Source organism: Pollicipes pollicipes, unplaced genomic scaffold, assembly GCF_011947565.3.
Source record: "Pollicipes pollicipes isolate AB1234 unplaced genomic scaffold, Ppol_2.1 Scaffold_1600;HRSCAF=1878_pilon_pilon_pilon, whole genome shotgun sequence".
NCBI lineage: Eukaryota > Metazoa > Arthropoda > Thecostraca > Pollicipedomorpha > Pollicipedidae > Pollicipes > Pollicipes pollicipes.
Window position 1 is genome coordinate 868869 of NW_023595962.1, and position 27643 is coordinate 896511.

Consider the following 27643-nt stretch of genomic DNA (forward strand, 5'->3'; position numbering starts at 1 on the left):
TCCACCCCGTAGCCGCCGTCATCGCTGCCCACCTGTGACCGCCACTGCGTCGGTGCCACTCGGCCACGGTGAGTTCCTCGTGCTGCGGGTACGCGCGTGCAGTCCACGTGCCGCCCTTCTTGGCGTTGATGGCCTCGATTAGCTTGTGGTTGTTGACGTATTTCTTGGCGCCCTGATCGGACATTGCGTTACGCACTGACACGTGGAAAGGCGATGGCGAGGTACGCAACACGCCCTGGCGAAAACGGGCTGCCGAAAACTGCCCTTGGTGGGAGTCGAACCCTAGACGCCTTGCCCAGAACAACACTCACCAATCGCCCTCATCTAAAACGTGTGGATGAGTTGTGCGGCTCGTTGCTATTTCGGAATGCCGGTCTCACCATCATCTATTATTCCCTAATGGCCGGGATCAGCAGCCTGCGTCCACGTGAATCCAAAGCTTTTCAATCACCCAATTTGTCAAGCTAAATGGGGCCTAATGGCCGAGTAGTTCGAGCGTGAGGGGCGTAATGGCCGCGTAGTTCGAGTGCAAGGGGCGTAATGGCCAAGTAGCTCGAGTGTGAGGGGCGTAATGGCCGAGTAGTTAGAGTGTAAGGGGCGTAGCAGCCGAGTAGTTCGAGTGTAAGGGGCGTAATGGCCGAGTAGTTCGAGCGTAAGGGGCGTAATGGCCGAGTAGTTCGAGTGTAAGGGGCGTAATGGCCGAGTAGTTCGAGCGTCTGACTCCCACGGAGAGGCTTTCGGACCCGAATCTCGGTGGCGCCATGACCCCTGACCGCTGGTGTGGCCAATGCAGTGGCGTGTGCTCCATGAAAGGGAAGTGACGACGCGCGCCGCGTTCCTTCGTGTGATAAAGAAATAATCTAAAACTCAATATTTCCCGAACGCCACAGGGCTGATCATCACACTGCGTCGCCAACCGCAGGCCACACGCCCTCCAGCTCCACATCGAGACCACAAGCCCGCTCCGCGTGGCGTCAGCGCGCGTGCACCAGCCTTGTGCCCACCTGTTCGGCGTCGAGGCGGGTGACGCGGTGCACCTTGGGCACGCTGGCGCCCTGCTTCTGACCCTGAATGCAGGCCCAGTTGCGCACGGTGGTGTCGTGCGACCAGCCGGGGAACGTGCGGTCGCAGAAGCTGGTCACTTCGTCACCGTCCTGCCGGCGGAGGAGGAGTGAGCCGGCCCGCTGGCTGGCCGGGCTGGTGTCCTCTGATGATGGAGAGGACTCGAGTTTGCACTCGACGATTGGGAGGAAATATGTCACTTTGGACCCGGAGCAGATTCAGGATGTCAGGACCAGCAGTTAGATTCATTTCCGGACTCATTGATTTTGCAAGCCTGGGATTCGGCCCAAAAGGATATATATATATATATATATATATATATATATATATATATATATATATATACATATATAAGGAGATATATGAATATGACATGCATTCACGGTCATGGATGAAGAGCACATGTTGATGTTCAAACGAAATGTAATCAGCGATATAATTTTGTGTACATCATATGGGTATGTACGACTTGATTGTGGCTTTTTGCGATCCCTTCAAGCAAACTGCCTGACTCTACCTACCGAGAAGTTCACAATTCAGGCCAGGGATGTACGCGCATAGTGACACGCGGGGAGCATGTGCCCCGCCCCCCTCCCCCCACACCTTACCAAAGACCTGGCATTAATTAATATGTTTGTGAGCAAATGTTGACGATTAAAAATTTCGGGTCGGTCGGCAAAAATTAGATTCACTAGCACTGGTTGAACGGCGGGCCCAAGCCACGGCATCCCCCTCACTCTTGGGTTTGCAGTTCGCCGCTTGCGACGCTGTTGAACGCTCTGTCATCTCAGATATCTTTGAGCTCACAAATCCACGCAACAACAAGCACTTCACCATAATTAGACAGTTACCGCGAGACGGCAATCCGCTTCGAATGCCGAACATCACCCGACGAAGTCTGCTAATCCCCAATAGAATATCAGCGCTTTCTGTAGCGCTGCGCTAAGATACAGGCTATCTTGGCGCAGGGTGGGAATAAGTGATCTACGTAGATATGAGATGATCTCTGCCAACAGATCTGCTGAGGGCTTGACAGATCGTCACGCATTGGCAGAGGCTGAGAAGCGAGCCTCATACGCACCCCATCCGGCTGACATTGCTTCCTCTAGTCTGGAGCAGCGACCACCCGCGTCTCGAAAAAAGCGCTTTTCATTTTCAGCATGCTGCATATAGAGCTAAATGAAGGCGCTAGATGTGTTCAAAAATTTGTTTGCATCTGTTGATAGCAATATTGCATGGGATTCACTCTTAATGATTGGGATCATGTTAAAAAGTGTGAGCTCTGCACCAGTAATAATTATCTGAAGATAGTTAAGGTCACCTACGCTTCCAGCTGATCGTACCATGACGTCACAAAACCAAAAGTGCCGTTTTTGTCAGGTGTTTGTAAAACCATGCTATCGTTAGATGTGGGGCTTCAGGGATAGCTTTGCAAAATAGTATGGTTGTGGGTTGAAGGTGGTGGGGGGGGGGGGGGGGGAAAAGATGCTTGAGTCTATCTCCGAAGCGCACTTAAAACAGTTTCAGTTTTCTTCCCAGATTTGACACATTTTTTCCACAGTTGGGAGCAGGGGTGTACTTTCTCGAAATTAGTTTTGGGAGGCTGAACCCTAAAAATATGATAAATGGCAAATAATGCCGAGAAAAATATAAATAGAAATAGGAAACTACATCAATGGTTAGGAGGCGCAATCCTCTCCCTTAACTGAACAGGAATTGACATGTTTTTAGGCTGGTTATGTTCAGCATGCATTTATCTGATAACTTCACTAGTTTGGTCCCAACCATCACCCAGTGTTTGCTGGCCGGTGAATGATAATTAAGTGCAAATGAACTCGCGGAACAAAAATATTTGATGGCTATGCCGCATGGCATTAAATTTGTCTTCGGTTTGTTGATTATTGCATTTAGTCATATTGCAACGGTGTCTGAAAGATTTGGCTCCATGTGCCAAGTTTGACGATTCCAAATTTCGTCGGTCACAGAAAAGACACTATTTGCCCCTGCAGGCTACTGTAGTTGTAAAGGAAGGGCCAGACCACTGTAGCTGTGATGGGGAGGGGGGGGGGGACTGCGAGGGCATTTTGACTGGAAACGTTGTGCGCGCCTTTATCTAGATGGGGTAACGTGAGAGACATGAACAAAGCAGAGCCCATCTCCGCGGAAAATACACAGAACCGATTTGTTCTTGTTGTTATTTTAATATCTATTGTTATGTATGATACTATTATTGACGTCTATAAAACGATGCCCGGTCTTGCTGCAAGTATGGAACAAGCTTGGATATGACGAACAATAAACATCTGAGGCTGTCTTGTTTTTTGCTGGGTGGTTCCCGGGGCAAGCTTTCTTAACCATTCATTTTTTAAATGCTGACATCAAGGAAGCGCGCGTGCGATAAATGAATGCAATATGCTTGAAGAAGCTGCATAGGGACCAGCCTGCCGAAGTATTGGTTTGCGGATCTAAAATATGATCGATGGTGATGTGATACATACATCTCACGTGACTGGGAAGGCTAACACCGCTGCAGCCACTGAGGGTCCCTGGGTCCAGTTAAAGTTTCCTGACGTCAGGATTCCAAGTTCCTCACCTGCTCGTAGTAAGAGAATGCAAAGTAGGTGCGTCCGTTGACAGTGGCCTCAAAGCCTTGGTTGTAGATGAGGGTCCACTTTCCGATGTTGCCGAACTGGTCGACTGCTATGTTGGGCTCCTGCAGGGACAGCACCACCACGTTCTCCATCGGCGCTGAGGAACATGTCGGGAAACGCTGAGCACGAGCGAAGCGAACGGCGTAAACGCGTGCTACACCAAAACAATCAACGCAGTGCTGAAAGATGAACTGAAATTAGTCGCGAAATCGCGAAAATGAAATCGGTAATTAACGCGTCAGTAATGCCGAAAGATTCAATGGCGGAAGGAAGATATCGCACTGGAAGTTCGGATCCAAGTGAGAAGACGTCGTGCGCTATTGAGAAATGAATCGGGTGACAGTGCTGCGCTGAAATAAAAGTGGAAACACTTCCCATTCCAGTCCAGTTGAAACCAGTCGCACCGTTCACGCAGTGAGCAAAAGCAGAAAGTCGTCTCTGAGCAGTGTCTGAGCACGGTAAAGTCATCGTTACATTAAGATGACGTCAGGACTGTATATTTTATATGTCGAGGCTGTGCTGAATACTTTTGAGGCAGGTGGGTACCTAGGAGGTACCTGTTTCAGCTGTACTTATTGTATGCAGGTTGCGTATAGGTAACAAGGCCGTCATTATTTTAAACTATCGCGTTCCCAGGCCTTACGGAGAGCTCTTCTAGACAAACATTGGTATCAGGGTGTTTGCACGTCATCAGACAAGATAACTATGTGCAAACCAGTCGTGTGGGGAAGGGGGGGGGGGATGTGAAGAAGCACCTGGCCGGAGGAAATTTCCCCTCCCCTACATCCTCTCACTGCCGGCCAAAATCCGTCACGACTCGAATTAGGGACGTCTTGGCCGTGCTCACTGGAGTCGGTGCAGTCGATGCTGTTGTCGCCGTCGGCGTCGGACGAATGGAAGATCCAGCTGCCCTGGATGTCGGCGTAGCTGCAGTTGGCCGGGGTGTCGGCCAGAGTAGGGCCGGCCACCGCCGCCAGCAGCAGACACAAACAGCGCGGCAGCTGGGGACATCCACCTGCCTGCGGGAACCTCTGCATGAACCCACCACTGGACCCCAGGCATCGCACATCATCCTGAGGGGGACTGATGGGACGTGACGTCACGGGACCGCGGCATCGGGACATCATCCTGCAGGAAACAACGTACGTACTGGGACCTCGCATCGTCACCTGCAGAAACAACGACGTCACTGGACCGCGGCATCGGGACATATCTGTGACGTCATGAGCCGCAGCACACGGATGCAGCAATTTAGTGAGGCGCGTGGAAAGGGGGCGAAAGCGTAATGCACAGGCTGAAACGGTAGTCAGCGCAGGTGACCGCGGAACAATTGGGACGTCACTGATTTAAACGACTTCGTGGCGAGGGGTGGAGGAGGGATGCTATGGTGGCATACCAGGTCTTGGCCTGCAGCTTATGGTGTTTAAGTGTTGAAATGGAAGCCCAAAACATTGTTCAAATATGATACAGGTGGACAGCAGACCAGCACAAAAAATGAGCCTTGATTTTATCGAGCGCAAAATTAAAATCAAGCTCATGATTATGGAAATGGCAGCAGCAGCGTCATGATGCACTAAGATGACGTTAGACAAGGGGCAACCTTTTCGTCTTAACACGCGCCCGGGTGGCCGCCTGGATACCCTTCGCTCTGGTGGGGGTCGATTTTTGACCCCCCCCCCCTCCCCCTCCCCGCCTGACATCTCGGGAACCAAGAAAGTTATAGACATCAAATTTACAAGGTGTTTTGATCTGTACGTGAACTCACTTAGGTCAAGGTGTCAGTTGCCTAGGTCATAACCTTTGTGTCAAAAAATGTCAAACAAGGTCTGGTATTCAATCCCAGGTTGGTCTCCAAAGTGCCCCCAGAACCTACATGATCGTTTCTAAACAAAAGTTCACATGCTCATTTAAGATCAGTGACCTTGTTTGACCTTTTGAATGCCATGGTGACCAAAATCATGCAAGATTGCTTGGGGTTTTGCATTAAAATAAGCGACAAAGATTACGCTAGGCGGTATGTTCCTGAACAAAAATGTTGGTCTGGTTCATCTCAGGTCAATGGCCTATTCTGACCTCTAAGAAGTCCATGAAAAATGTGGAATGCGGTTCCTGCTATCAATAAATTCGAAATGAGCACCAGAAACTATTCCATACCACAAGCCCTAGAGAATCAAAGCAGGTTGGTTTGACCTTGGTCTGACCTTCATATCTGACCTTTGCTCATTCAACGGTTGTATTGCCTAAGAAAGCATCTCAGAGATGTACGGCTTCGTCTAACACTCCGTCGTTGGATCAGATTAAAGGATTCCCTAGAAATTATCTTCTACTGAAACCATAGCCTGACTTTGACCTGCCATAGGCCAGCGACCTTAGAAGGTACATCTAAATGTAGGATGCCAAACGATCCGCTATTCAAATGTCTATAGCTATGCAAACTTTGGTGCAGTTATACAGCGTCGTTCGGAAACCATTTTGGAAAACTCTGAGGGTCAATTTGACCCCTTCCACGCGAGCGCGTGCTAAGAGTACCTTTGCCCTACTTTTGACGCCACCCTACCTGAGGAGAGGGAGCTGTGTCCGGGGTGAGCAGCGGCCCGGAGTATGGGCCGCCAGCTGACAGCCCGCCTATATAGGGCCGCCTATCGCTGGCCGGTCCTCAGATAGAGCATCAGGTGATGACATTACCGCCGCCGCGGGGCAGCCAGCCGTCACCAGTCATCACCAGCCGTCACCAACCGTCACCAGCAGTCACAAGCCGTCACCAGCCGTCACGAGCAGTCACCAGCAATTACCTGCGGCAGATGTCATCAGCTGTCGACAGCAGTTACCTGCCGTCACCTGCCGCCATCAACCGTCATGAGCCGTCAGCTTCTAAAACTATCACCAGCCTTCATCTGCCGTCACGAGCCGTCACTAACAATCACCTGTCGTTACCAGCTGTCACCAGCCGTCACCCGCCGTATACAATCGTCTCCAGCCGTCACCAGCCGTCAGCTAACGGTACCAGCCGTTACCTACCGTCACCCGCCGTCACCAGCTTTTAACAACCGTCACTTGCTGTGACCGGCTGTCACCTGTCGCCATCTGCTGTGACAAACCCGTCATCTGCTGGGGCCGTCACCAGCCTTCACAAGCTGGTTAGAATGTTGAGTATCCCGTTGTTTATTTTGCTTCGCCACCCGCTGTCACTGGTCGGCACCAGCCATCACCAATTTTTGGTGATGGTGGGGGGCCGTCGCCGTCAGTTACTCAATGTCAGCTGTTACAGGGAGGTCGGAATGAGTTCAGCGAAAGTCCTGTGTGATCAAGCCTTCATTTCAATCGCTTACAGATGACGTCATACTCCGGTGACGTGACACTACCTGCAGGACCAGCCTTTTGGAAAAGCGGCGAATGCTTCATCAGCTTTCCAGGCTTAAAGGGTTTTGTGCTTTTTTTCGGTGCCTCAGTGATCGAGGCGCAGCCAGGTTTTTCAGGGGCTGGACGGAGCTTAGCGAAAATTCAACGCGCTGTTCCGACTTTCCGGAACTTCGAATTTTTCCTTTCGTCAGGAGCTATCCGTGGTAATCAGTGTAAGAGAAAAATAAGACGATGGTGGCCACCACCCCTCCTCCCTTAGCTGCGCCTCTGTTAAGAAATTCCTCTTGGGGGACGGGGGGGGGCACATAAACCTTCGTTCGGGATTAAGGAACTGTTGACGAGTTTGAGAAGATCTTTTAGCTGACACTTATCGCTGCTGGGCGTCCTCTAACTCATGCACAATCACCACGCTTTCAGTTGACAACGTTGACGTTATTAAATGGCTCCAACAATCCATTCCCAGTGCCTCATATCTGTACTGACCCATTTAATCCTTGCCACGATTTGCTGTTTTTCACAACGCGGGCTGATAGTGGGGTCGATGTGAAACCCCCACCTTGCAGCGTTCCTAAACTAACAAAGACAAAGCTATGGTGGATTGACCTCCACGAGATCTTGCGATTGATGCTAGTTTTGATGCTGCAAGGTCAATAATTGGTCTCATTATGCCAGGTAAAAGGTCAAATTTTCCGGAAAATCGCACTTTTTTCGCTTTATGTCATGCATTTTAAAAAAGTATAAAAAGGCCATGACCTATAGCGATACATAACCTACACAGCTGTGGCCCTTATTCAATTGTCAGTACCTCGTTGTATAGTTGTGTGTTTTTGAGAATCTACTTATCATACATTGTTCCGTAAGTGTAACAACGTCGACCCGCCGCGCGCGTTGCGCGGCGTCGTCTGTTGCCGCCCGCCGCCCGCGCCGACCATAGATCGCCGTGCAGTCTTCCTTATAAACCGCCGTTGCTCCTGTAGCACGTAAGGTAGGAGCATGCGTTTGGTGTCATAACATGCGCAAAGGATGCGCCATAGCCCACTGAAAATTTGGGCGCGATTGAACAATATAACGGATAGCATCCTAAAAAACCTACGGTGCGGGATCGACCCCCCCCCCCCTTTTGTCGAAGAGAGGGTTAACACATCGCCAACCACCACCAATCAGCTATGTAATTCTACCCAAAACCACCAGCCAACTTGCATAAAAGGCGTCAATTGTCATGCACTCCCTCAAACCTCATCAAATGGCGCCAATTGCGACAACACGAAATGATTAAAACCGGCAAGAACGGTCTCACTTATCATCCAACATCACTGGAGATTTACAACGCACTCAATATCAGCCTCTCACCCTGACGCGAAGGGCGGGCGCCGTGAAAATTCAAACCCTGTAATTCTGGTTTCCCGTAAGTGCAGTTTAACCAGTACAATATCGTTGAAATGCCGCTGCGCATTACCCTTGCAGCACGACATGCGCAATTTTCTTTAAATCTTCACATTGTAAGAGGCTGGCGAACAAATATCATTCAGCAATACGACAAAATTGGCTGTGAAGTGCTCATGACATCTGATTGGTTGGCGGCAAGTGGCAGTCGCAGCTCATCCATGGTTTCGGTCGGAATAATGTAGTGTTAACGTAATGACAATGTAATGTAATGTGGCCGTCGCTTTTTGGACAGCTCCCACCAGCGGGGTAGTTTTCCAAAATTGGTTGGGCGCGCTGACCGATATCGTTGGCTTAGCCTGTCCCAGAACTTATTCTGGCCCGATTTCGGGCACATCAGTCTGCGCAACCGATTTTGAATTTTAAAAAACTTGCAGCATACTTCGTCGATTCCAATTATGTTTGTTGCTGCAGGTGCATTATTTCTTATCTCACGGAGATGTGAAGTGCATTTTGTGAAAAGCTTATAATGGGGTGTAACTCACAAACGTGCCGCTCAGCATCAACTGACCACGGTATAACTCGTAAAAAATCGTAGTAACCTGAGCCCTCGTGATCGGCGAAAAGGTGTCCTTCAGCGGCAATGGGAAGGCCGCCTGAGGCGCAAAAAGTTGATTTTACGTACTTCGCCATCCTTGCTTTCGGGTGACTTTCACGGAGCACTGCATGTAGTCGGGCGGCCGTGACTGTGGGCTGGAGCGAGGATGGTGGTGAGACAGAAATGTGACCCATTTCACAGCTACCACATAACGCTTATGTGGTGAAGTTGCAGGATGTATCCATTTCAGATCGGCAGGCGCTATTTGGAAGGTTGGCTCTGGTTCTGCAATGAGAAATTTGACATCGTAACAATTGTGACGCAGTCGAATGCTGATTGGAGTGATGTGTCTTGCCCTGGGGTTACGCCTCTCATGGCTTGAAACATCCAGCATTTTGCACTCTGTCTATGCATAGCTATCACTTGATGCATATAATTTTAGAAGAAGTGGCTTGCGGTCTATGGAGGTGAGGTAGAGGGGTGAAAACTTTCGGAGCATTTTGGTAAAAGACAAATTTTATTTTCGCCCTCTTCCTTTTCATATGCAGTCGGAAACTTTGATGGAAAGTGTTTAAGATCTTCTTTGGTGCATTAAACATTTCGTGATGCAGATATTTGTATTAATACTCTCTGAGCAACATCACTGGTGTTAGTAAAACAATGCTGTGCATTAGGTGGCACTTGCATGCCGTTTTATGCATTAATGTATGGGTCTGAAACTAAGGTGAAATCATAAAGTGCATATTGCAATGAATTCGCACTTGTGGGTTAATGGCGGATCAAAATTGTTGCATAGCGGACTTTTGCGGGCCGGGTCAACAGCTAGACGGGACGGGCTGGGCTGCGGGCTGATATTTTGGAGAAACTTGCGTCTCTACCTGACACGCAACGCCCAACCATCGGTGGGAAAACGGCACAGGTGCCTTATCTCCCCCGGAACTCCGCCGTGCTGGCGCCATTGCCACCCCAGTTGGTGTCAGGCGCCACGCCGCGTGGGAACTGCACCAGAGGGAGACACAGGACCCGCCCAGGGCGAGGCAGGAAGAACGCGGGGAGGACCGTGTACCACCACAGGTGACGCGATGTTCGAGCCCTGGCACGTTGGGAGCCAATCCCGGATATAAGTGCAGATCAGGCCCGGCCAAGGGGGTACTCCGGCCTGGCGATCACACCATGCAGGCGACGAAGCTGGCCCCACCCAGTTACGAGAAATCACGAGGAAATAAAGCATCGCGGTAGTGACCGAAAAGAGCAGTCCGTTAGAAGGAGGTGCCAAGGAAAACTATGCACGAGGGACGGAGTTAAGCTACCACAGCTTAGCAGGCTGGTGGCTGCTGGAGTACCCTGACGTTGGGATTTCCGGTAATCAGCACAGACACGACGCCTCTCACGCGCCGTGTGAGTCTGCGGACTATCGTCCCTATCCCGACCGGGCCACGGACGCTCCGAAATACCAACGCCGTCGCTCCGAATCCTAGATAAGAAAGTTGACGAAAAATCCTCCGAAATCGCATCAGCTCTGTTACTGATGGGGGGGGGGGGTTGGCGGGCTTAAGTCAACATTAGGGGGCTGAGGCCCCCCGAAAGTATGTAGAGTGATGTCCCTGGCTTTCTTATTTGGTGTTGGAATACTTGACCACCGATGCGTGATTCTTGGGCTTCTTGGTTAGGATTTGTTAAATCACACACGAGATGACGGTAAGCCCACGCAGACACGCATATAAAAATTTCCTCGAGGGGATTTCCAACTTTGTTCAACGTGCAGTTTTACGCAAAGATTGAGACGAAGTATTATTATCACGGATGCTACCTTTGTTTGTACCATCGTCCTCATGCGGTGTGCTGGTTTGTACGCAGGCACTGTGTACATACTGACAAAGCAGACGAGGACGATGGCCCCAACAATGATTTCATCTTCGTCCGACCGCTTACGAATCAGAACCGAATTCCACTGACATCGATCAGGATCTAGTGTAAACTTTAGGGCTCAAGGGGGGGCGGAGTCCCGTCCCCTCCCCCTCCCTCCCTCGTCTACCCGTGTACCTCACACGTGATTTGAAACCATGTCGAGGATGAGTATACCTTTGGATTGTGCGGTGTTAGGCCATCCTGATAACCCCCCCCCCCACCCCCACCCGCACCCGTAAATGGAAAAGCCCCGAGCACGGGACGCGGGGCAGCCCCAGCCCTCTTCACGCAGCCGGTAAGTCCGGGCCCGCTGGGTGCGGCCGGACGCTTCTCGGACCTGACCCGCTGTGTTCGGTGGCGCGAGGTCTTCCGGCACTCCAGACTTTCGATGGCGCGAGGTCTCCCGGCACTCCAGGCTGGAGTGGCCGGGATAACCGCACACTCAAGGCCCGAGTATTTGTGAAGGCGCGCTGCCAAACATACTCGTGGCAGTCCTTGCATGCGTGTGTTTGCCGCCACAGATTCTCCTTGCATGTGTCTCTAGACCTGCCAGAAAAATGTCAACGTTTTCAAGCCCCTTTGGCTTGGAGACGCTATGGATATTGCTCGAAGAATTAAAATGGTAGTGGATTGCGCCAATTGGTCCACATCAAATGGTCAACAAGAGCCTTGAAATTTGCCCAAATATTACCATGAGCAACAAAGCTCCGGAAAATGTATTTGTTTCGTATCTTCGAATGCTCGAGAACATCGAGTTACCATGGACCTGTATGGAAAGTAACTGATGTAATGTATGCAATGATGTACAAACGGCGTGACTGTAACGCTGTCATTACCGTGTTGTAATGTAATGTCTTATGACAATTACGATTGTCCGTCAGGCTACTTATTTGGCAGTTTAACTGTGATATCTGTACCATACTCTCGCAGCTCGCAAACCATTTCCATGACGGCAGTGAAAACATGTTTGATGTATTTGGCCACTATAGTTTTTCGAGTTTATAAACCAAGGCCACTGCAATAATAAAAATTGCCTAGACCGGGTCTTCACCTAGGTGTGTTCAGTGCTGTACATCCGTTTCGAGGAAAAAGACGGCGGGGTCGCTTAACATCATCGATCCCCCCTCGCCCCCACATACGTAATTTTCTATCTGGCAAGCGATTGTACTGTACGCCAGAGTCAGGATTTTTGTAATTAACAGAACAGTGCTAGACGTCAAGATATGTGGAAGGACAGGATAGGTTTCATGAGCGGTACGAAGCCCAGGGCTGCACCAAGCAGGTACATCACCCCAGAAAAATTACATATTCCACATGCAGCACCGATCTGGGATATTGCAAGGAGCTGATACAAGTATCATAGCATGGAAGTGAGGGAAAATGCCGTTTTTTGCATCTTAACGTTTTGCTGATTGATGACATAAAACACGATCTGCAGCCCAGTACAGATCCAGAACTATTCGGCACAAATGCCTGTCGGTTCACGCTTCATGCAGTATTCAAATGCAACAAAATACAGAAGTTTTTTTGCAGATTTCATTTAGGCGAAATATTAGGTGCGACTCGTTCCAACCGTTCCCGCCGGCAAGAGTCACCCACGTTTCTGTTTCGAAATCTGTGTCCAAGCTCAAAAATGCTTGTTCAGACCAATACCCTTTATGTGAGACCGCTTCAGTCACAGTTTGCTCAACATTCTAAGATTTCTAAAAACAGAAGTGTCTCCAAGCACGAAATCAAGCGAGGTGTACTGCATGGAAACAGGGATAAAGCACAGAAATATCACCTCAAGTGATTACGACTTAGGTCTGGATCATGAAGTGGCTATGAACTGAAGGTCATTACAAATTACGTCAATGACTCGCGAAAAGGGTCATAAAATACCACGAAGGCTGGGGTAGGGGGAGCTAGATCCAGACCTAGCTGAGGATCCTAGTCCGAGGCCCGAGGCCCGAGGCTCGAGAATCCAAGCGCGAGGCCCGAGGCCCGAGGATCCTAGCTCGAGGCCCGAGGATTCTGCCCGAGGCCCGAGGATCCTAGCTCGAGAACCGAGGATCCTGGCCCAAGGCCCGAGGATCGTAGCTGGAGGCCCGAGGATCCTGCCCGAGGCCCGAGGATCCGGCTCACAGCGCCGCATGCTACTGGTGCTGGTCTACACCCGCGCCACCGGCCGTCAGGGCATGATTACCGCCCGCCAAGTGAAGCCAGTGTGAAACAGAGCTCGGGCACCCGCCTTCGGTACAGATGGTTACATGTCATGTGTCCATGCTGTGTTCGCTCAACAAAATGCCGACAGAACCACTAGCCCCGCCACCTCCCTCCATCTGCAGGGTACATGTCAAGTGTGACCACATACATAGCTGCACCCTTTCCTCATGCTGCGCTGTCTCTCCCCGCGTATGGCTTGGCACCCGTAGAGACATCCTTTGGTGATCTTTGTGTGCATGTTTTGTCATATATTTTGTACCGGCTGTTTCATCGCTGCAGCGTTCAAGACTTGGACAGCTTTGAACGCTGCAGCTTTGAACGCTGAATTTAATTCCGCTATTGTTTCGATAAAGGCATACTGCTGAAATGTTAACCTAACTATATCTTCATTCTCCTGGTTTTTACCGAAGAATAAGGCCAATACTACTGTCTTATCTTTCACAGCTTTGACGTCTTTCCCTTGGTTATCAACTCCACATACTGACGAAGAGCGGCAAATATCTCCGAGGGCTCCGTAGCTGCCTTTTCACTCGTAAAGTAATAGTCCTTGTCTGACTTGTGAAGTCCTCCAAAATATTTATATTTGCCTCTCACTTCATACCGTGACATTCAGAGCAATTGCATTGTCATGCATTCCACATTGCGTCGATGTCACCGTAATATTGAACAAGCATTTGATGGATCTTGTGACCCTGCTGCTCTCGAGGCGATGTTTGCATTGGTTGGTCCGGTGTGTTTGGGCAGGACTCGTCTGGGGCTGGCTGGGTGGCCTGGCTGCTCGCCCGTTTTGCCAGGGCAGACCTGTGACAGTTGAGACTCCAGGGAAAGCTCCAAGATCAGCAACCGACGATGCACGCCGTAAGACCTTCTGTTGGCTCTGCAACATTGGTCTGAAATTTTTAGGTCATCTCATCGCCATTTTGACGATCGGAGAACGCTGAGAGGGGATTTGCTCTTGACTTGATGCACGGATAAGCCCGCCTCCTTAGAGGGGATGACATTGGAACCAGCGCATCCTCCCAGCCACAGACTCTGCGACAGTTGCACCTGTGGACTTGACACGCACTTCATCACGAGGAGTGACTGTGCAAGTCCGTGCGCTGCACGGCTATCTGCCCCCCCCCCCCCCCCCCCCCCGGAAGCTTCGGTGGCGTTCTCTCACGGTGCGGAGGCGAGGTTCGGGTGTTTGGCGCCATTTTATCTAGATTTGGCGCGGGAGCTGCACCGGCATCCGCCCACGTGGACGTGCCGTGAGCAAAGTAGAGGCCTTGGCGGGTAAGGTCTCCTTGACTAAATTATCGCTACCAGTCAGGCTGTGGCCATACGCATTCACTTGCCAGCTCCTTTTAGCTGTATTCAGCATCTACCCATCCCTTTCCACTTGCATTCAAATACGCGTTTCCCCTTCATCCTCATTTTCAAAGGCCTTAATCTTGGATTAGGATACAAAACTACAGATTTATATCTGGGTGGCCACCTTTTATGTCAATAATTTCAAAATTAGCATGGATGTGGCTCATTCCAGTTTATTGAATCGAAGCTCATCATCACGTGTGATATTTACTGAAGCATCTTCGCGAAATGTCAAAGGGGGTCATCTTCGCGAACAACCGATACTCACCACCCTGCTTGCAGTTTTCCCAAAAATGTGTGCCCCACTCAGTACCTGCCGATTTACGGGGGCACTAATGCTTTTGCCCAACACTTGAAGGTCTTCGGGATACGGACCTTGAGTGAATCCACATAGAATCCACTTCTAACACAAAAACTTATACGTGCCTTTATTTCTACACAACAAAGCCTCTAACCCAAAAATTCAACGCGCCCTTCATTCTAATGCAAAAGACTATAACTCATAAACTTCTATGAAACAAAACTTCTACGTGTAATCACTCTCAGGCGACAAAACATTTGAAGTGAAAACTTCTGATTCGAGAACTTCGAACGTGAAAAGCTGTAATGCAAAACTTTCTGACGCATAGGCTTTAAACGCTTAAGCTTCTACGCGGTAAAACTTCTAACGCAAAGAATTATACGCGACATTGCTTCTGACACAAGATTTTCTAATGCATGAACTGCTGGGCGACAAAATTTTTGACCCCAGAACGTCTAACCGGAATAACGTGAATGGACTCCCATTTAAGGTACGGGGAGTGTGTTCCAAAGTCTGGACCTTAGCGTTTCTCACCGACAGAGCTCTCTCACCGCCTCTGCAAGGCCTAGCCCTCCTTTTTCACTTCTGGGATTCTCTTCTCACTACCACTTCCAACGTTTTACTGTTGGTCAGAACCAGGAAGTGACGTCTCCCTTCCCAATAGCCGACAAATATAGCTTTCTCCGGATCTGGCATAGTTGCTTTTTAAAATTTTTGCGTGCTGGAGCCCAAATTGGGGCTGAGGGGGGGGGTCGGACTGGAGCACTGACAACTGAATCGGAAACCACGCCGCTGTCTCAAAGTCATCCGCGTGACGCAGGAGGCTCTGTCATCGACATTCTTGAACACTTACCACTTCTTTATTCGGCTAATAGACCCCATGGCTGACACAGAAGCCTCCGTCTGGCATGGTAGGAGAGATCCTGCTCAGTAACTCTGGAACTCCCAGGTCTAGAGAAGGCTCCCAGGTCGAGAGAGGAACTCCCAGGTCAAGAGAGAGGGTCCTCTGTCGCGAGAGGGTCTCCCAGGTCGAGAGAAGGACTTCTAGGTCGAGAGAGGGGCTCCCAGGTCAAGAAAGGGGTTCCCAGGTCGCGAGAGGGATTCTCAGGTCGAGGGAGGTACTCCCAGGTCAAGAGAGGGGCTCCAAAGTCGAGAGAGGGGTTTCCCTTTGCCTCAGGGGCCCCGAGTGAAGCAGTTGTGGGCCCCATTACTGGCATTCGAGGGTCATAGCCCTGTTCTTGTTCAGTTATAGTGCCGGGACGCCATGGTCGGTAGAGGGGCCCCTGAATAAATCAGGAGCCCCTGAGCGACGCCGAAGAAGGCTCTCCGACGCGCTTCGGTTTCGCTAATGATGCTGTTTGGCATATAGGTAGCTGCCCAGCATCGGTTTCCCGTTAAGTATCGGGGTCACCTTATAAGTTCTGGGACCTCTTACTGACAGACAGCGCCCGATAATGCTCCAGAGGCCCCAAAACCCCGGTTAGCCCTACGAGCCTTTCGGGCATCAGGGGTCAAGCGACGGGGCCTCCGATCCATGAAGGGAGCTAAGCCCCCAGAGCCCCTTGTATCTAGCCCTGGCTGTGTTGATGTCTTGCTGTTTAGCAGCTCACGTGACACCAGAGGCAAGTATGAAAGGTTTGCATTGGATGATTTTATGCGTTAGAAGCTTTTGCATAAGACGCAATGTTGTGCATAACGTTTTGCGTTAGACCTTTAATCACATGAATAAAAACTGCGTGTAAAAGAGTTGCACGATACCTTTGTTGCATATAGGTTTATGCGTTAGAAAAGTTTGCATAAGAAGCGGATCGAGTACAAGTTTATGTGGTAGAAGTCTTGTCGCGTGCAAGTAATGTCGTGCGGAAGTTCTTGTGTTAAAAGTTCGCTGAGTTAGAAGGTTCTGCATAAGTCCTTGCGTTAGAAGAAATGTCGCGGGTAAGCTTTTGCGTTAAAACATTTCTGGTGCTGAAGTGATGTCGTGTAGAAGTCTTTGCGTTAACACTTCTGTCACGCAGATGTTTACACGTTATAAGTTACTGCATTAAAATCAGTGTCGTGTAGAAGTTTTGTGTTAGAAATTTTGTCGCATATAGAAAGTAATCCCGCGCAAATGCGTTATAGTTAGACTTGCTGTCGCGTGGGAGTTTATGCATTAGAAGTTCTTGCGCTCAAAACTCTTGCATTGTAAGGGCAACCGTGTTGAACCAAACAACAACGGCAACCAACGCTGTATTGAAGTCGTGACGTGAAAATTCCGTGGTTCGGAGTACTTGTGTTGGAAACATCGCTTGGATGGGGTTGATCGATGCGTCCGGAAACGGTCCTCATTACTCCCCCTTTACAGCTTGTTAGGGTACTGCTGACCAACTTGTGCGCGCATACCTTTGCTAAATGGACCTAACGGGCTGCAGAAATTTGCCTACAAACAGCTTCGCACGTACTTACTTTTTCCATGCCAACTTAATTCCTGCTACCAAAGTACTCATATTAAATGGTACAGAAGTACTAAAAAAATAAGTTCCACCTGTCCATCACATTGGCTGGTTCAAATCCTGCGCAACTGTGTCAAACACAAGAATGCCCAATTTTGGGTTACCGGGGGCGCTTGGGGCATTCACCATGCGCGCATGACGTTGAGGGGCTGTGGGTTGTGAGTGCTGTTGGGTATGTAATGTATACATACATGCGTATGTATGTATATATGCATAACGTTATGATAACGGATCTCCTCGGTATGCTGTTACATGGCCTGGTTGCTGTGGCTGATTGTTTCTCTCATGCGTCGTGTTATTGTGGTCCACACGTTTTCTTTAGCATAATTAAAACTTGAGTATTGAGGGGACCTTTGCTTATCCAGTGCACAGTCTACTGGCTTTAGAAAATAATGTTTTGTAGGAAGCAATAGAAATATGGTAAAGGGTAGGATCACACCTACCTTACATCTAATCCCACCTAAGGTTCCATACTCCCTCTCTGATACTGTAAGATTGCAGAGGGACTGGTGTATGTGCACGCACAACTTTGCTTAAAACTGCAGTATGTGGTATAAACTATCATAGTAGGCAGTGGTCACCAGTCAGCACATGCAGATATTTAAGGTACACATGCTTCTCTAGACCAGGACCTCAGTCAGAATCATCATTTCATCTGTGATGTTAGTACATTGTCATAATATTTCTCTAAAAGTGTAGGCCGATCCTCAGTAATGTTGTGCAATATATCCCATTGCCAGATTACCACCACCCTACATTGTTGATTTGTGCCACTGCTACATACAATTGCTTGCATTACTATTAACTGTGATATCTATTTTATGGTTTAATTATGTTGGAAATTTACAGAAAATATGTGGTATTTGCCACAATTTGAACTGACTCTTTCAGGCACCTTGCGGCATTTTACCCTGTATGTTTTCTAAAGCCAGTTCTGTTTCAGGTCTTGTTCTACCCATGGTGGAGTGGAATGGCCCCAGCCCAGCTGCAGCTTACACTGGCTATATTCAAACCAGATATAACTAGGATCCCACTCTTTGTGGAGGTGTGTTGCTGTGTGTTGTTGCTATGGGTGATAATGACCCCTTAGCAAGTTGCAGTGGGTTTTGTTATTCACAGCACTGCCACGTGAACGCTTCTGTGCCATTATATGTGTTTTGGTGTTTTGTTGGTTACCATCCTCTTGAAAATCTGAAATGCTTGCCAACTCAAGTAATTGGTTATTGGAGATGGCAGTAGTGGCTTAAGTAAATGCAAGTGTTTCAACCCTCAAACCTGATGTGATATTGCAGTTGGCATGCCCCTAAACTCCAATAAACAACAACAAATTGATGTGATATTGTGCTCCTCACCCACCCTATTGGACAACTTTAACATGTTCTGTCTGACCCTCCCTTGCATGCATCAGGTCTCAGTTCTTCCCAGGGGCCTCTTCCTGTTTTTCTGGTCTTGAAGGCATGTAAGTGTTAATGATTGCTGGTGATTTGCTTTCTAGTGTTGTTTTCTGATTTGGTTACTAGTGGCTTGAGAGTATTTCACCTCTTACACAGTCAGCTCCATGTCAAATGTGCATTTTTACAGCAATCTCCTCATCCAACCTCTCCTCCCCACCTGACCTCCAGCCCTGACGGCTGTCTGATTCTTTGGGGGCCACAAGTCCCCACTGTGCTGACTTCAGGCTTCTCCTTCACCAGGTTTCATGGTGGGTTGTCTTCCGAACCTGCTGTGCATAACCATCACCCTTCACCCCTCGGCTGCGACCTCAGCCTGCCACTATGCCCCCGGCCCGCCGCCGTGACCCCGGCCCGCCGCCGTGACCCCGGTCCGCCGCCGTGACCCCGGTTCGCCGCCGTGACCCCGGCCCGCCGCAGTGACCCCGGCCCGCCGCCGTGACCCCGGCCCGCCGCTGTGACCCCAGCCCGCCGCCGTGACCCCGGCTCGCTGTTGTGACCCCGGCCCGCCTCGGGGCGTATGCCCTCAGGCCGTCCGAGCGAGGCTGCTGCAGAGCGGCTTCCTGCTGCCCCGGAGCCGCCAGCTGACACTGAGCCGGGAGCGGGCCGAGCTGTTCTACGCCGAGCATCGAGGCCGCTTCTTCCACCGCCGGCTCGTCACATTCATGTCAAGGTCAGCGCCGCGGTGGTGACCTTCCACCGCCGGCTCGTCACGTTCATGTCAAGGTCAGCGCCGCGGTGATGACCTCGTGCAAAGGCCAGGGGATGGGCGGGCAGCATTTTGTCAAGGCTGGTCTGGGCGCCGTGTGGACAGGACAGCCCGCGCGCCTTAAAGCCCAAATGATCGTCGTCACCATGTCAAGGCTGGTGGCCTAACTGGTCTTACGTCCAGGTGATAGGTCCCGTGGTGTCCAGGTCGTCGGCTCTGTGGCCTTTGTCAGGATGTAGAGATAGGTGGTGACGTTAACAATGAGATAAGTGGTTGTATGCTTGTCACGTCGTGGCGAGGGTTTCAATGGCCACCAGCATATAAAGAGCAGTGATGGATTGGCTCTTTCTGTGTCTGGTTGAGGTGGTGACCTTGATGCCCGAGGTCAAGGACGAAAGGTGGCCATTTGTGCCTGTGTCGTCACGGTGCGTGGGTGCTGTCCGATTCTCTCTCACATGACCAGGCAGGGTTTATTGCTTACTGTAGTGTGCACTGCTGCATTACCTGCTGTGTACATTTTTTATTGTACTGTACTCATCGCTTACTGCACCTGTATCGGGCCTGCCCTCTGATGCACCAGCTTAAACCTTTCCATAAAGCCTCTCTAGCTGGTGTGCACCAACTGTACCAAAACCTGCCCTTTGATTGGTTCACTTGTACAAAGCCATTCCTCCGAGCCCGCTGATTGGCGGTCGTGCGCTGGCAGCGGGCCAATCTGGGCGCACGTGCTGGCGCGCGAGGACGCGATCACCGCCTGGCGCCACCTGATGGGACCGACCAAGGTGTTCCGGGCGGTGTACGAGCGGCCGGACAGTCTGCGGGCCCGTTACGGCCTGACCGACACCAGGAACGGCCTACACGGCTCAGGTCAGCTCAGGGCGAGAGTGAACTGCACGGCTCAGGTCGGGGCGGGAACGGCCTGCATGACTCAAGGGCAGGAGCGCCCTCCAATGCTCAGGACGGACGCAGTTCAGGTCAGGTCAGGTCAGCCCCAGGGCTCAGCTCCAGGCCGGACCCTGCCCCGTAGCGGTGGGACTTCAGCTCGGGCGCAGCAGCGCCATCTTCGTCGTCCTGGCGGTGTCCCGGTCTCTTCTTGATGGAAGAGCCCGGCCTGCTGCCACACGAGCCGATTGCTGTGTGGCGGCTTTGGACGGCAGGTGCTCTCAGCGTGCTCTCCCGTGACATCACGGATCGGGGATCTGAAGAGATGGTCACGTGGTTCCCGCGGTCGGCCTGAAGGCGGCCTCCGTGCTGTGGTGGGAAGTTCAGTTTGAATGTTTGAATGCCTGCAACGCCTGAAGATGCTGGCTGTTTGCTCCACGGAAAGTCTGGGAGCGGCAGAGATCCATGTGCGCATTGATCTAGGCCTGCTTCAATCCTTACCGACCGGCCTTACCGGATCCCGCTGTCCAACCTCAGCGAACCCAGCTGACCGGCCTCACCGAACCCACCTGACCTCACCGAACCCCGCTGATCGGCCTCATCGAACTCCGCTGACCGACGTCATCGAATCCCGCTGACCGGCCTCATCGAACCCAGCTGACCGACCTCACCGAACTCCGCTGACCGACGTCATCGAATCACGCTGACCGGCCTTACCGAACCCAGCTGACCGACCTCACCGAATCCCGCAGACCGATCTCACCGAACCCCGCTTGTGCCTCCAGACTCGCCAGAGTCGGCCGCCCGCGAGATCGGTTTCTTCTTCCCGGAGTTCGACCAGTCCGGCTGGCTGGCGCAGCGGGAGCCGCAGCTGGAGCGGCGAGTGCGGTCCCGCGTCGACCGCGCGCTCTCGACGTCACCGCGTGACGTCATCGGCGACGCTCGGCCGGATGACGTCACTGACAGCAGCTGTTGGCCGGGTGACGTCACCGACAGCAGCTGCCAGCGACGTTTGTGACGTGTAGCCGATCTCCGGCGCCGCAGCGCTGACGCGAGCCCGCGAAGTTCATTAGCTGAGGAGTGACGTCAGACATCGGCTGCGGTGTGACGTCACCCCGCCGATGAACTCCGAGAGGCGTCTGCACGTGTAATGGCGTTGTTTATGCTTTTCATAGTCAGTTAGTTCTGTTGTATGTGATATAATGCTAAGTCACCTTTAAAACAAGTCTTTTCATAGCTTTGGCTTTGGTGGACCTGAAAGTGGCCTTGACTGCTTTTAGAGCTCGCTGCAATGACACATCAGATTTTATGAATAAATGAACGTGTGCACTGTGTGCACGATATGAACGCCTCGATCATATGCTGCCTCACAGAGGCGCAGTTCCCTCTTCAACAGAGCCGTACGACCTGAAGTAGTTGTCTTGCACACTCGGTGGCCGTCAGCGCAGTCTGGTTTCTCGCTCTATCACGCGTGGGAGACTTGCCTGATTGCGATAACCACGCTAGCCACGAAGGAGGGACCGGGGCCAGGTCTGCGTGGACCCGGCTTCGCAAGCTGCACAGCTCAACAGCGCCCTTGACGATGTTGAGCCGGTTCGTGGCAGCTCCGTAGGCCTGGTCCGGCCCGAATGGTGTTCACCCGGGCGCGTGGCATCGAAGGACTGCGGACCCGTGTCTGTGTCGTGGCAATCGAGGGTGGCCCGGCGGACTACCTGTGGTCGTGGCATCGAGGGTGGCCCAGCGGACCGGTCTGTGTCGGGGCATCGGAGGGTGGCCCAGCGGACTGTCCTGGTGTCGTGGCATCGTGGCCCAGGGACCGGTTTGCATCGAGGTGTCCCGGCGGACTACCTTGTCGTTGGCATCCGAGGGTGGCCCAGCGGACTGTCTGTGTCGTGGCATCGAGGGTGGCACGGCGGACTACCTGTGTCGTGGCATCGAGGGTGGCCCAGCGGACCGGTCTGTGTCGTGGCATCGAGGGTGGCCCGGCGGACTGTCTGTGTCGCGGCATCGAGGGTGGACCGGCGGACTGCCTGTGTCGTGGCATCGAGGGTGGCCCGGCGGACTGTCTGTGTCGTGGCATCGAGGGTGGACCGGCGGACTACCTGTGTCGTGGCATCGAGGGTGGACCGGCGGACTGCCTGTGTCGTGGCATCGAGGTTGGCCCGGCGGACTGCCTGTGTCGTGGCATCGAGGGTGGTCCGGCGGACTGTCTGTGTCGTGGCATCGAGGGTGGACCGGCGGACCGGTCTGTGTCGTGGCATCGAGGGTGGCCCGGCGGACTGCCTGTGTCGTGGCATCGAGGGTGGACCGGCGGACTGTCTGTGTCGTGGCATCGGGGGTGGCCCGGCGGACTGCCCGTGCCGCGTTTGTAAGGATTGGCCCTGATCTGGACCGCCAGGGCGGTTGAAGGCATAGGACGCGCTTGTATGATGTCAGAGAGTGTTCTGTCATTGAAGCACATCAAACCATCAGCATCCAATCCGCTGCGAGCGGTGGTATGAGTCAACCAGAATGCGACCAATGTCGCTCTTCAGAAGCTGGTCTCGAAATCCTAAATCGAGAGGAATTTAGTTGTGAACAGTAATATTGCGTGCACTCAGGCAGATATTTCCTTCCCTAAAAGCATTCGCGTCCCTCGTGCAGTTTTGGTCAGAGTCGCTGATAACTAACTTAAATAAAAATTAAATAAAATAATAAAAATTATCCAAAATTCATGGAGTTCATCCTGGCGTTTAACCAGTGTGCCCGGGAAAACCCAAAGCTAGCCAGGTCTTCAGACGGTGCGTGCCACTAATAAGCGCTCGACACCACCCCAGGGAACCATTCCCGGGTAGGCTATTGGCAAGACATCCTAATGCAGTGAGACTTGGCCCAAAGACACTTGGTCCGAAGCCCGAAGACATGTTCGGGCACACTTGATTCTCCTTCTGTGACAGGCATCGACATCATCTACAGAATGATAACATTCACCTCCGTTATCACCCTGCGTGTCACATTCGTACGTCGTACGGTACGTCGTGACTTTATCGACCTATGCTCCAGCGTGGTGCCTCCTCCGCGAAGCGTAAAACCACGGCCTCAGTTAAATGTATTATGGCCACCTAGCGGTAGATAGACGCAGGCTACGCTGTAACCACGCGCCGCTAGGTGTCGGCAGATGATCGCCGCCCCAATGGTGATGAAGCGTGGCGACCCCTGACTAAAAGCATGGTGAAATGTGGTGTGGGATAAAAACTGATGACTTCAGAAAGCAAGGCACGTTCTTTTATTTCGTTTTACTCCAAATCTCAACACATTCCCCAAACACGAAATACAAAACAAAGGACTGTTTTACCCCGTTTCAAGCAGGGAATAGCGCCAAACACCACAGTAAACGTTACATTTCAGTTTTACTTGTCTGACGAGACGCTTTCCACTGTACTCTCTATAATGGCATTGAATATCAAAAGAAAGATCAGTCGTTATTTATTGTTGACGTTTAGGTAAGTGGTGCAATATTATACTCCTGCATTTGCTATTTTGACATGTTTGCGATACAATATCGAATCTATTGGTGTGAATTCATGCAGGGTGATGAGGAACCATTGACTACATGTGCTTAGGTCTACATGGACTACAGGACTACATGCTTAGGTCTGCACGCTTTGCGCAGTAAATCAAACACAAATCTAGCTCTTCGCCATGAGAGTACGGTGCCGGGTCATCCCTCACATCCCAGCTGCAGCGACTATATCCCGCCACACGATCCACCCACGCCGCATGGTCCTGCGGTAGCTCCACACAATACAAATTGACATAATTGCAACATACGGTCAGCATCATGCCACGGGAGGCCATTTTTTCTCTGCTGGAGACTGCTTGTGGCACTATGACGTCACACTATCGCTGCCTCCGGATTGCACAGGCACGCTTAATCCATACATGTTCTCTGCTCTCACCTTGGAGTTCAGTCTTCTGTCACGTTCTCATGCTATGGCTTTATGGGTAACTGTTACCTACGTTTGCCCTTTCACGGGAGTCCCGCGCATGAACGTCGCCGTCGTCTTGGTGCGCATCTTCGCCAGCAAGCGGCATCAGTTTCCGGCGAAGGTGCCCCTGACGCTGTCCAGGATGTAGTTCAGGCTGCTGCTGACCGCCTCCGTGCTGCCCAGCCACCAGAGGAATGCAGTGTTGATCGTCAGCACGATCTGGATCGTGACGTAGTGGCGCGCGAACCAGCCGGCGAAGCCGCCGCCCGCCTCCTCCTGTCCCGGTGACGTCACCGCTGACGTCACTGGGACCGGAGCCGCTGCCGGCGGCGGTCCCCGACGCCGCTTCATCGTGCGCGGTCGGCAGGGGCTGAACGGGACCTGAGCTGGAGCTGGAGCTGAACTGAGCTTGCACTGAGCTTGCACTGAGCTGAGCTGAGCTGGGTTGAGCTGTAGAGCGCGGGACCGATTTGAAAATCCGCCTGTTCGCGCCCAGGAGCTTGGATCCCCGATACTGACAACTTTGTCGCCGAGTTAGCTTGGAGCCAAGGGGATACTGATGATGACCGCCGCCGACGTCCGACCCGTTCCCGATGCGCCGGAGGTCGCGGCGGCGCGTGGATGACGTCCCTCGGCTGCCGGGCGGTGCTCAGCTCCCGCCGGCGACGCCGCGAGTCGCGGCGTCGCTGACTAACCGAGTTGGTGGCGGCGGCGCAACGGGGTGCGGTTGCGGCGAGGGCGGCCGCGAGGGATCCGCCGGTCTGACGTCCGGATCCGGACACCGTCTGGATCCGCCGGCGTCAGGATCACCAATCGGGTGCTCCACTTCTGGACGGGACCGCTGCTGAGTTACGCGGGCCCGGAACACCGCTCAACGTGTGCACAGCAGCGGAATCTCTTGGCACCCGGCCCCACACGCCTATCAGTCGCCTCACTTGAACAGGTGCCGTCTTATGCGCCGTTTCTGGACATCACTGGGTTCTCCACCAACTGGCGATGTTCACGCAGGATGACTGGACGCCCGGAGCACCGCTGAGATCCCCCAGCTGGACGCCCAGAGCACCGCCGAGATCCTCCAGCTGGACGCCCAGAGCACCGCTGAGATCCCCCAACTGGACGCCGAAAGCACCGCCGAGATCCCCCAACTGGACGCCCAAAGCACCGCTGAGATCCTCCAGCTGGACGCCCAGAGCACTGCCGAGATCCTCCAGCTGGACGCCCAGAACACTGCTGAGATCCTCCAGCTGAACGCCCAGGGCACCACTGAGATCCTCCAGCTGGACGGAGCACAGGGCGCGCGCGGCCGGCGCTCGGAACCCGGCCGACTCAGACCGCTGATCCAATCAGCCGCCCAGAGCGGGCTTCCCCTCCCCCCCCCCCCCCCCGGGGGCAAGGCGGAGCACGTGCGGGGCTTCCGCCGCAAGGCCGCGAGTGGTGGAGACGGCGCTGATTTCGGCACTGGGTTGGTCAACGGTACATTTGTATTGTTCTTGATGCTGCTTGATGCGCAGTAATGCTGTGACCGCGCGCAGTAATTGCGCTGGTGTCGCGGGTGCTGTGTGTCTGCGGCGCTCGGGAGCTCGCCATCGTGATTGTAAAAAATTCGAAGGTAAGAGCATGAATCTACCTGTTTTGTGATTATTTACGATATGTCCTGCCTTAAACACGACGAATGGTGTACAATGATTTTTTCTAACGTTAGGTAGGAAAGTACACCCTGACCGTACTGGCAGCAATATTGTAAGGTTTGCCTGCTCGATTTAGCTGATCCAAACCGTTTTACTGAGGGTGAGGTCCCCTCGGGCGTTATGATGAACAGCAGGTTCGTGCAGAGAGAGGGGACCCAGTGGGACAGCACCAGTAGCATCAGGTGCTGATAGTAAGTTGTTTTTAGTAGAGTGCTGCATTTCCAGAAAATTTGTTATAATCACACACACACACACACACACACACACACCACACACACGCACGCACGCACGCACGCACGCACGCACGCACGCACGCACGCACGCACGCACGCACGCACGCACGCACGCACGCACGCACGCACGCACGCACGCACGCACGCACGCACGCACGCACGCACGCACGCACACACACACACACACACACACACACACACACACACACACACACACACACACACACACACACACACACACACACACACACACACACACACACACACACACACACAGTTCATGACTCCCAGGCTCATGTTGTCTGGGATTTACCATGTCCTGTGCCCCTGAGTGGTGTCCCACATTACCAAAAGAGCACAGCAACTCAACTGATGCAAAGGTGCTCTTGCCAGGTGTTGCATGTGATCTCAAGCCTATCGAGATGAACTGGAATTTGAGGAGGAATGTACTGGTGTGCAGGGATTGTCATACATCACTTTCACTAGGTATGTTTTTTTCCTCCGCCACAAATGCTGCTGTCAGTGAGCCATATGTTGGTGGAGACAGTCAGTGGACACCACCTGGGGTAGAGTCTTGAACTTCATGCTTTGCATCCCATGTGTGATTCAGTCTGTGTGGTCCCCAACTCATCTGGAGTCAGCACAGGGATCAAGATGACGTCATTGGTCTAACAGAGAAGTGGTGAGATCCATCTCTTGACTTGAGCTGCACACAGATTGTGGCATCTTTCAGTGTAGTAACATATGCTTGTCAATGCTTGGCTTGTCATGTTGCAATGCATATGTTCCTGTTACAACAAATTCTGAAATTGATGTCAGTCCCATGACAGCCCTGTGTGTGGCATCCTCTTTGTTCATGTCTCATCACTGTATGGGAATGAGTTGTCACCTCACTTGCCAGGGTACCTATACCACCTGTTCAAATATGCGGCTTTTGTGTAGCATTCTTGTATCTACAAGTGTGACTTTAAGTGGTTGATGGTCTTATTGCAGTGTTATTGTGGCTGTTAATACAGTTTTGAGACAGGTGGCCCTATTGCAACACTCCTTAAGAGCCTCAGTTCATGAGCCATCTGTTGGATGGTGCATGTCAAACCCAGGGTGTCTTCCCCAAAGCTCTCTGCTGGCCCTCAGTGAGACAGCATCGCCATCTGGCTGCGCGAACGTGGCGCCGTTCTCGACGTACAGTAACTGCCCTCAGATGGTTCGTCCGACGTCAAGCCTGCCGTCGCGGCGTTGCCGGCGGCAGGAAGTGCACTGGCATGTGGTGATGATGGGCAAACAAGGGATTGCTCTGGCCATCCCGATGAGGAGCGAACAAGATGGCGACCATCACACGTCTGAGACGTCTGGCATGCATGCCTTTTTATCGTATAAGGGCACATAAAATGCTGCATTT

General features: G+C 52.1%; 2 protein-coding genes across 5 annotated transcripts in view; one reads left to right on the forward strand and one right to left on the reverse strand.

Annotated features, from left to right (window-relative positions):
- Positions 1–4750, reverse strand: part of LOC119092275 (dipeptidyl peptidase 1) — a 27312-nt gene extending 22562 nt beyond the window's left edge. The window contains exons 1-4 of the mRNA XM_037215249.1: positions 4561–4750; positions 3656–3810; positions 1005–1154; positions 33–172 (exon numbers count right to left, since the gene is read on the reverse strand). Of these exons, the coding sequence (XP_037071144.1) occupies positions 33–172; positions 1005–1154; positions 3656–3810; positions 4561–4750 (635 nt within the window). The remainder of the gene's footprint in view (positions 1–32; positions 173–1004; positions 1155–3655; positions 3811–4560) is intronic.
- Positions 4751–10075: 5325 nt separating this feature from the next.
- LOC119092063 (nucleoside diphosphate kinase 6) lies at positions 10076–21697 on the forward strand. 4 transcript variants are annotated; one of them, XM_037215055.1, is made up of 5 exons: positions 10076–10128; positions 18257–18358; positions 19295–19437; positions 20180–20340; positions 21141–21697. In XM_037215055.1, exons 2-5 carry the CDS (start codon positions 18284–18286, stop codon positions 21371–21373), a joined length of 612 nt encoding a protein of 203 aa, XP_037070950.1. In that variant the 5' UTR covers positions 10076–10128; positions 18257–18283; the 3' UTR covers positions 21374–21697. The 4 variants fall into 4 exon arrangements, with proteins under 4 accessions (XP_037070950.1, XP_037070924.1, XP_037070932.1 ...); XM_037215029.1 differs by lacking the exon at positions 10076–10128 and adding an exon at positions 17426–17485; XM_037215037.1 differs by lacking the exon at positions 10076–10128 and adding an exon at positions 17429–17464.
- The last annotated feature ends 5946 nt before the right edge of the window (positions 21698–27643 follow it).

Bases quoted from the DNA above. Each gene is read 5' to 3' on its own strand.
- LOC119092063 (XM_037215055.1), top strand. From the start codon at position 18,284: ATGGCCCCAGCCCAGCTGCAGCTTACACTGGCTATATTCAAACCAGAT. The intron at 18,359-19,294 runs GTGTGTTGCTGT...GTATGCCCTCAG, and splicing joins GGATCCCACTCTTTGTGGAG to GCCGTCCGAGCGAGGCTGCT. The intron at 20,341-21,140 runs GTCAGCTCAGGG...TTGTGCCTCCAG, and splicing joins GAACGGCCTACACGGCTCAG to ACTCGCCAGAGTCGGCCGCC.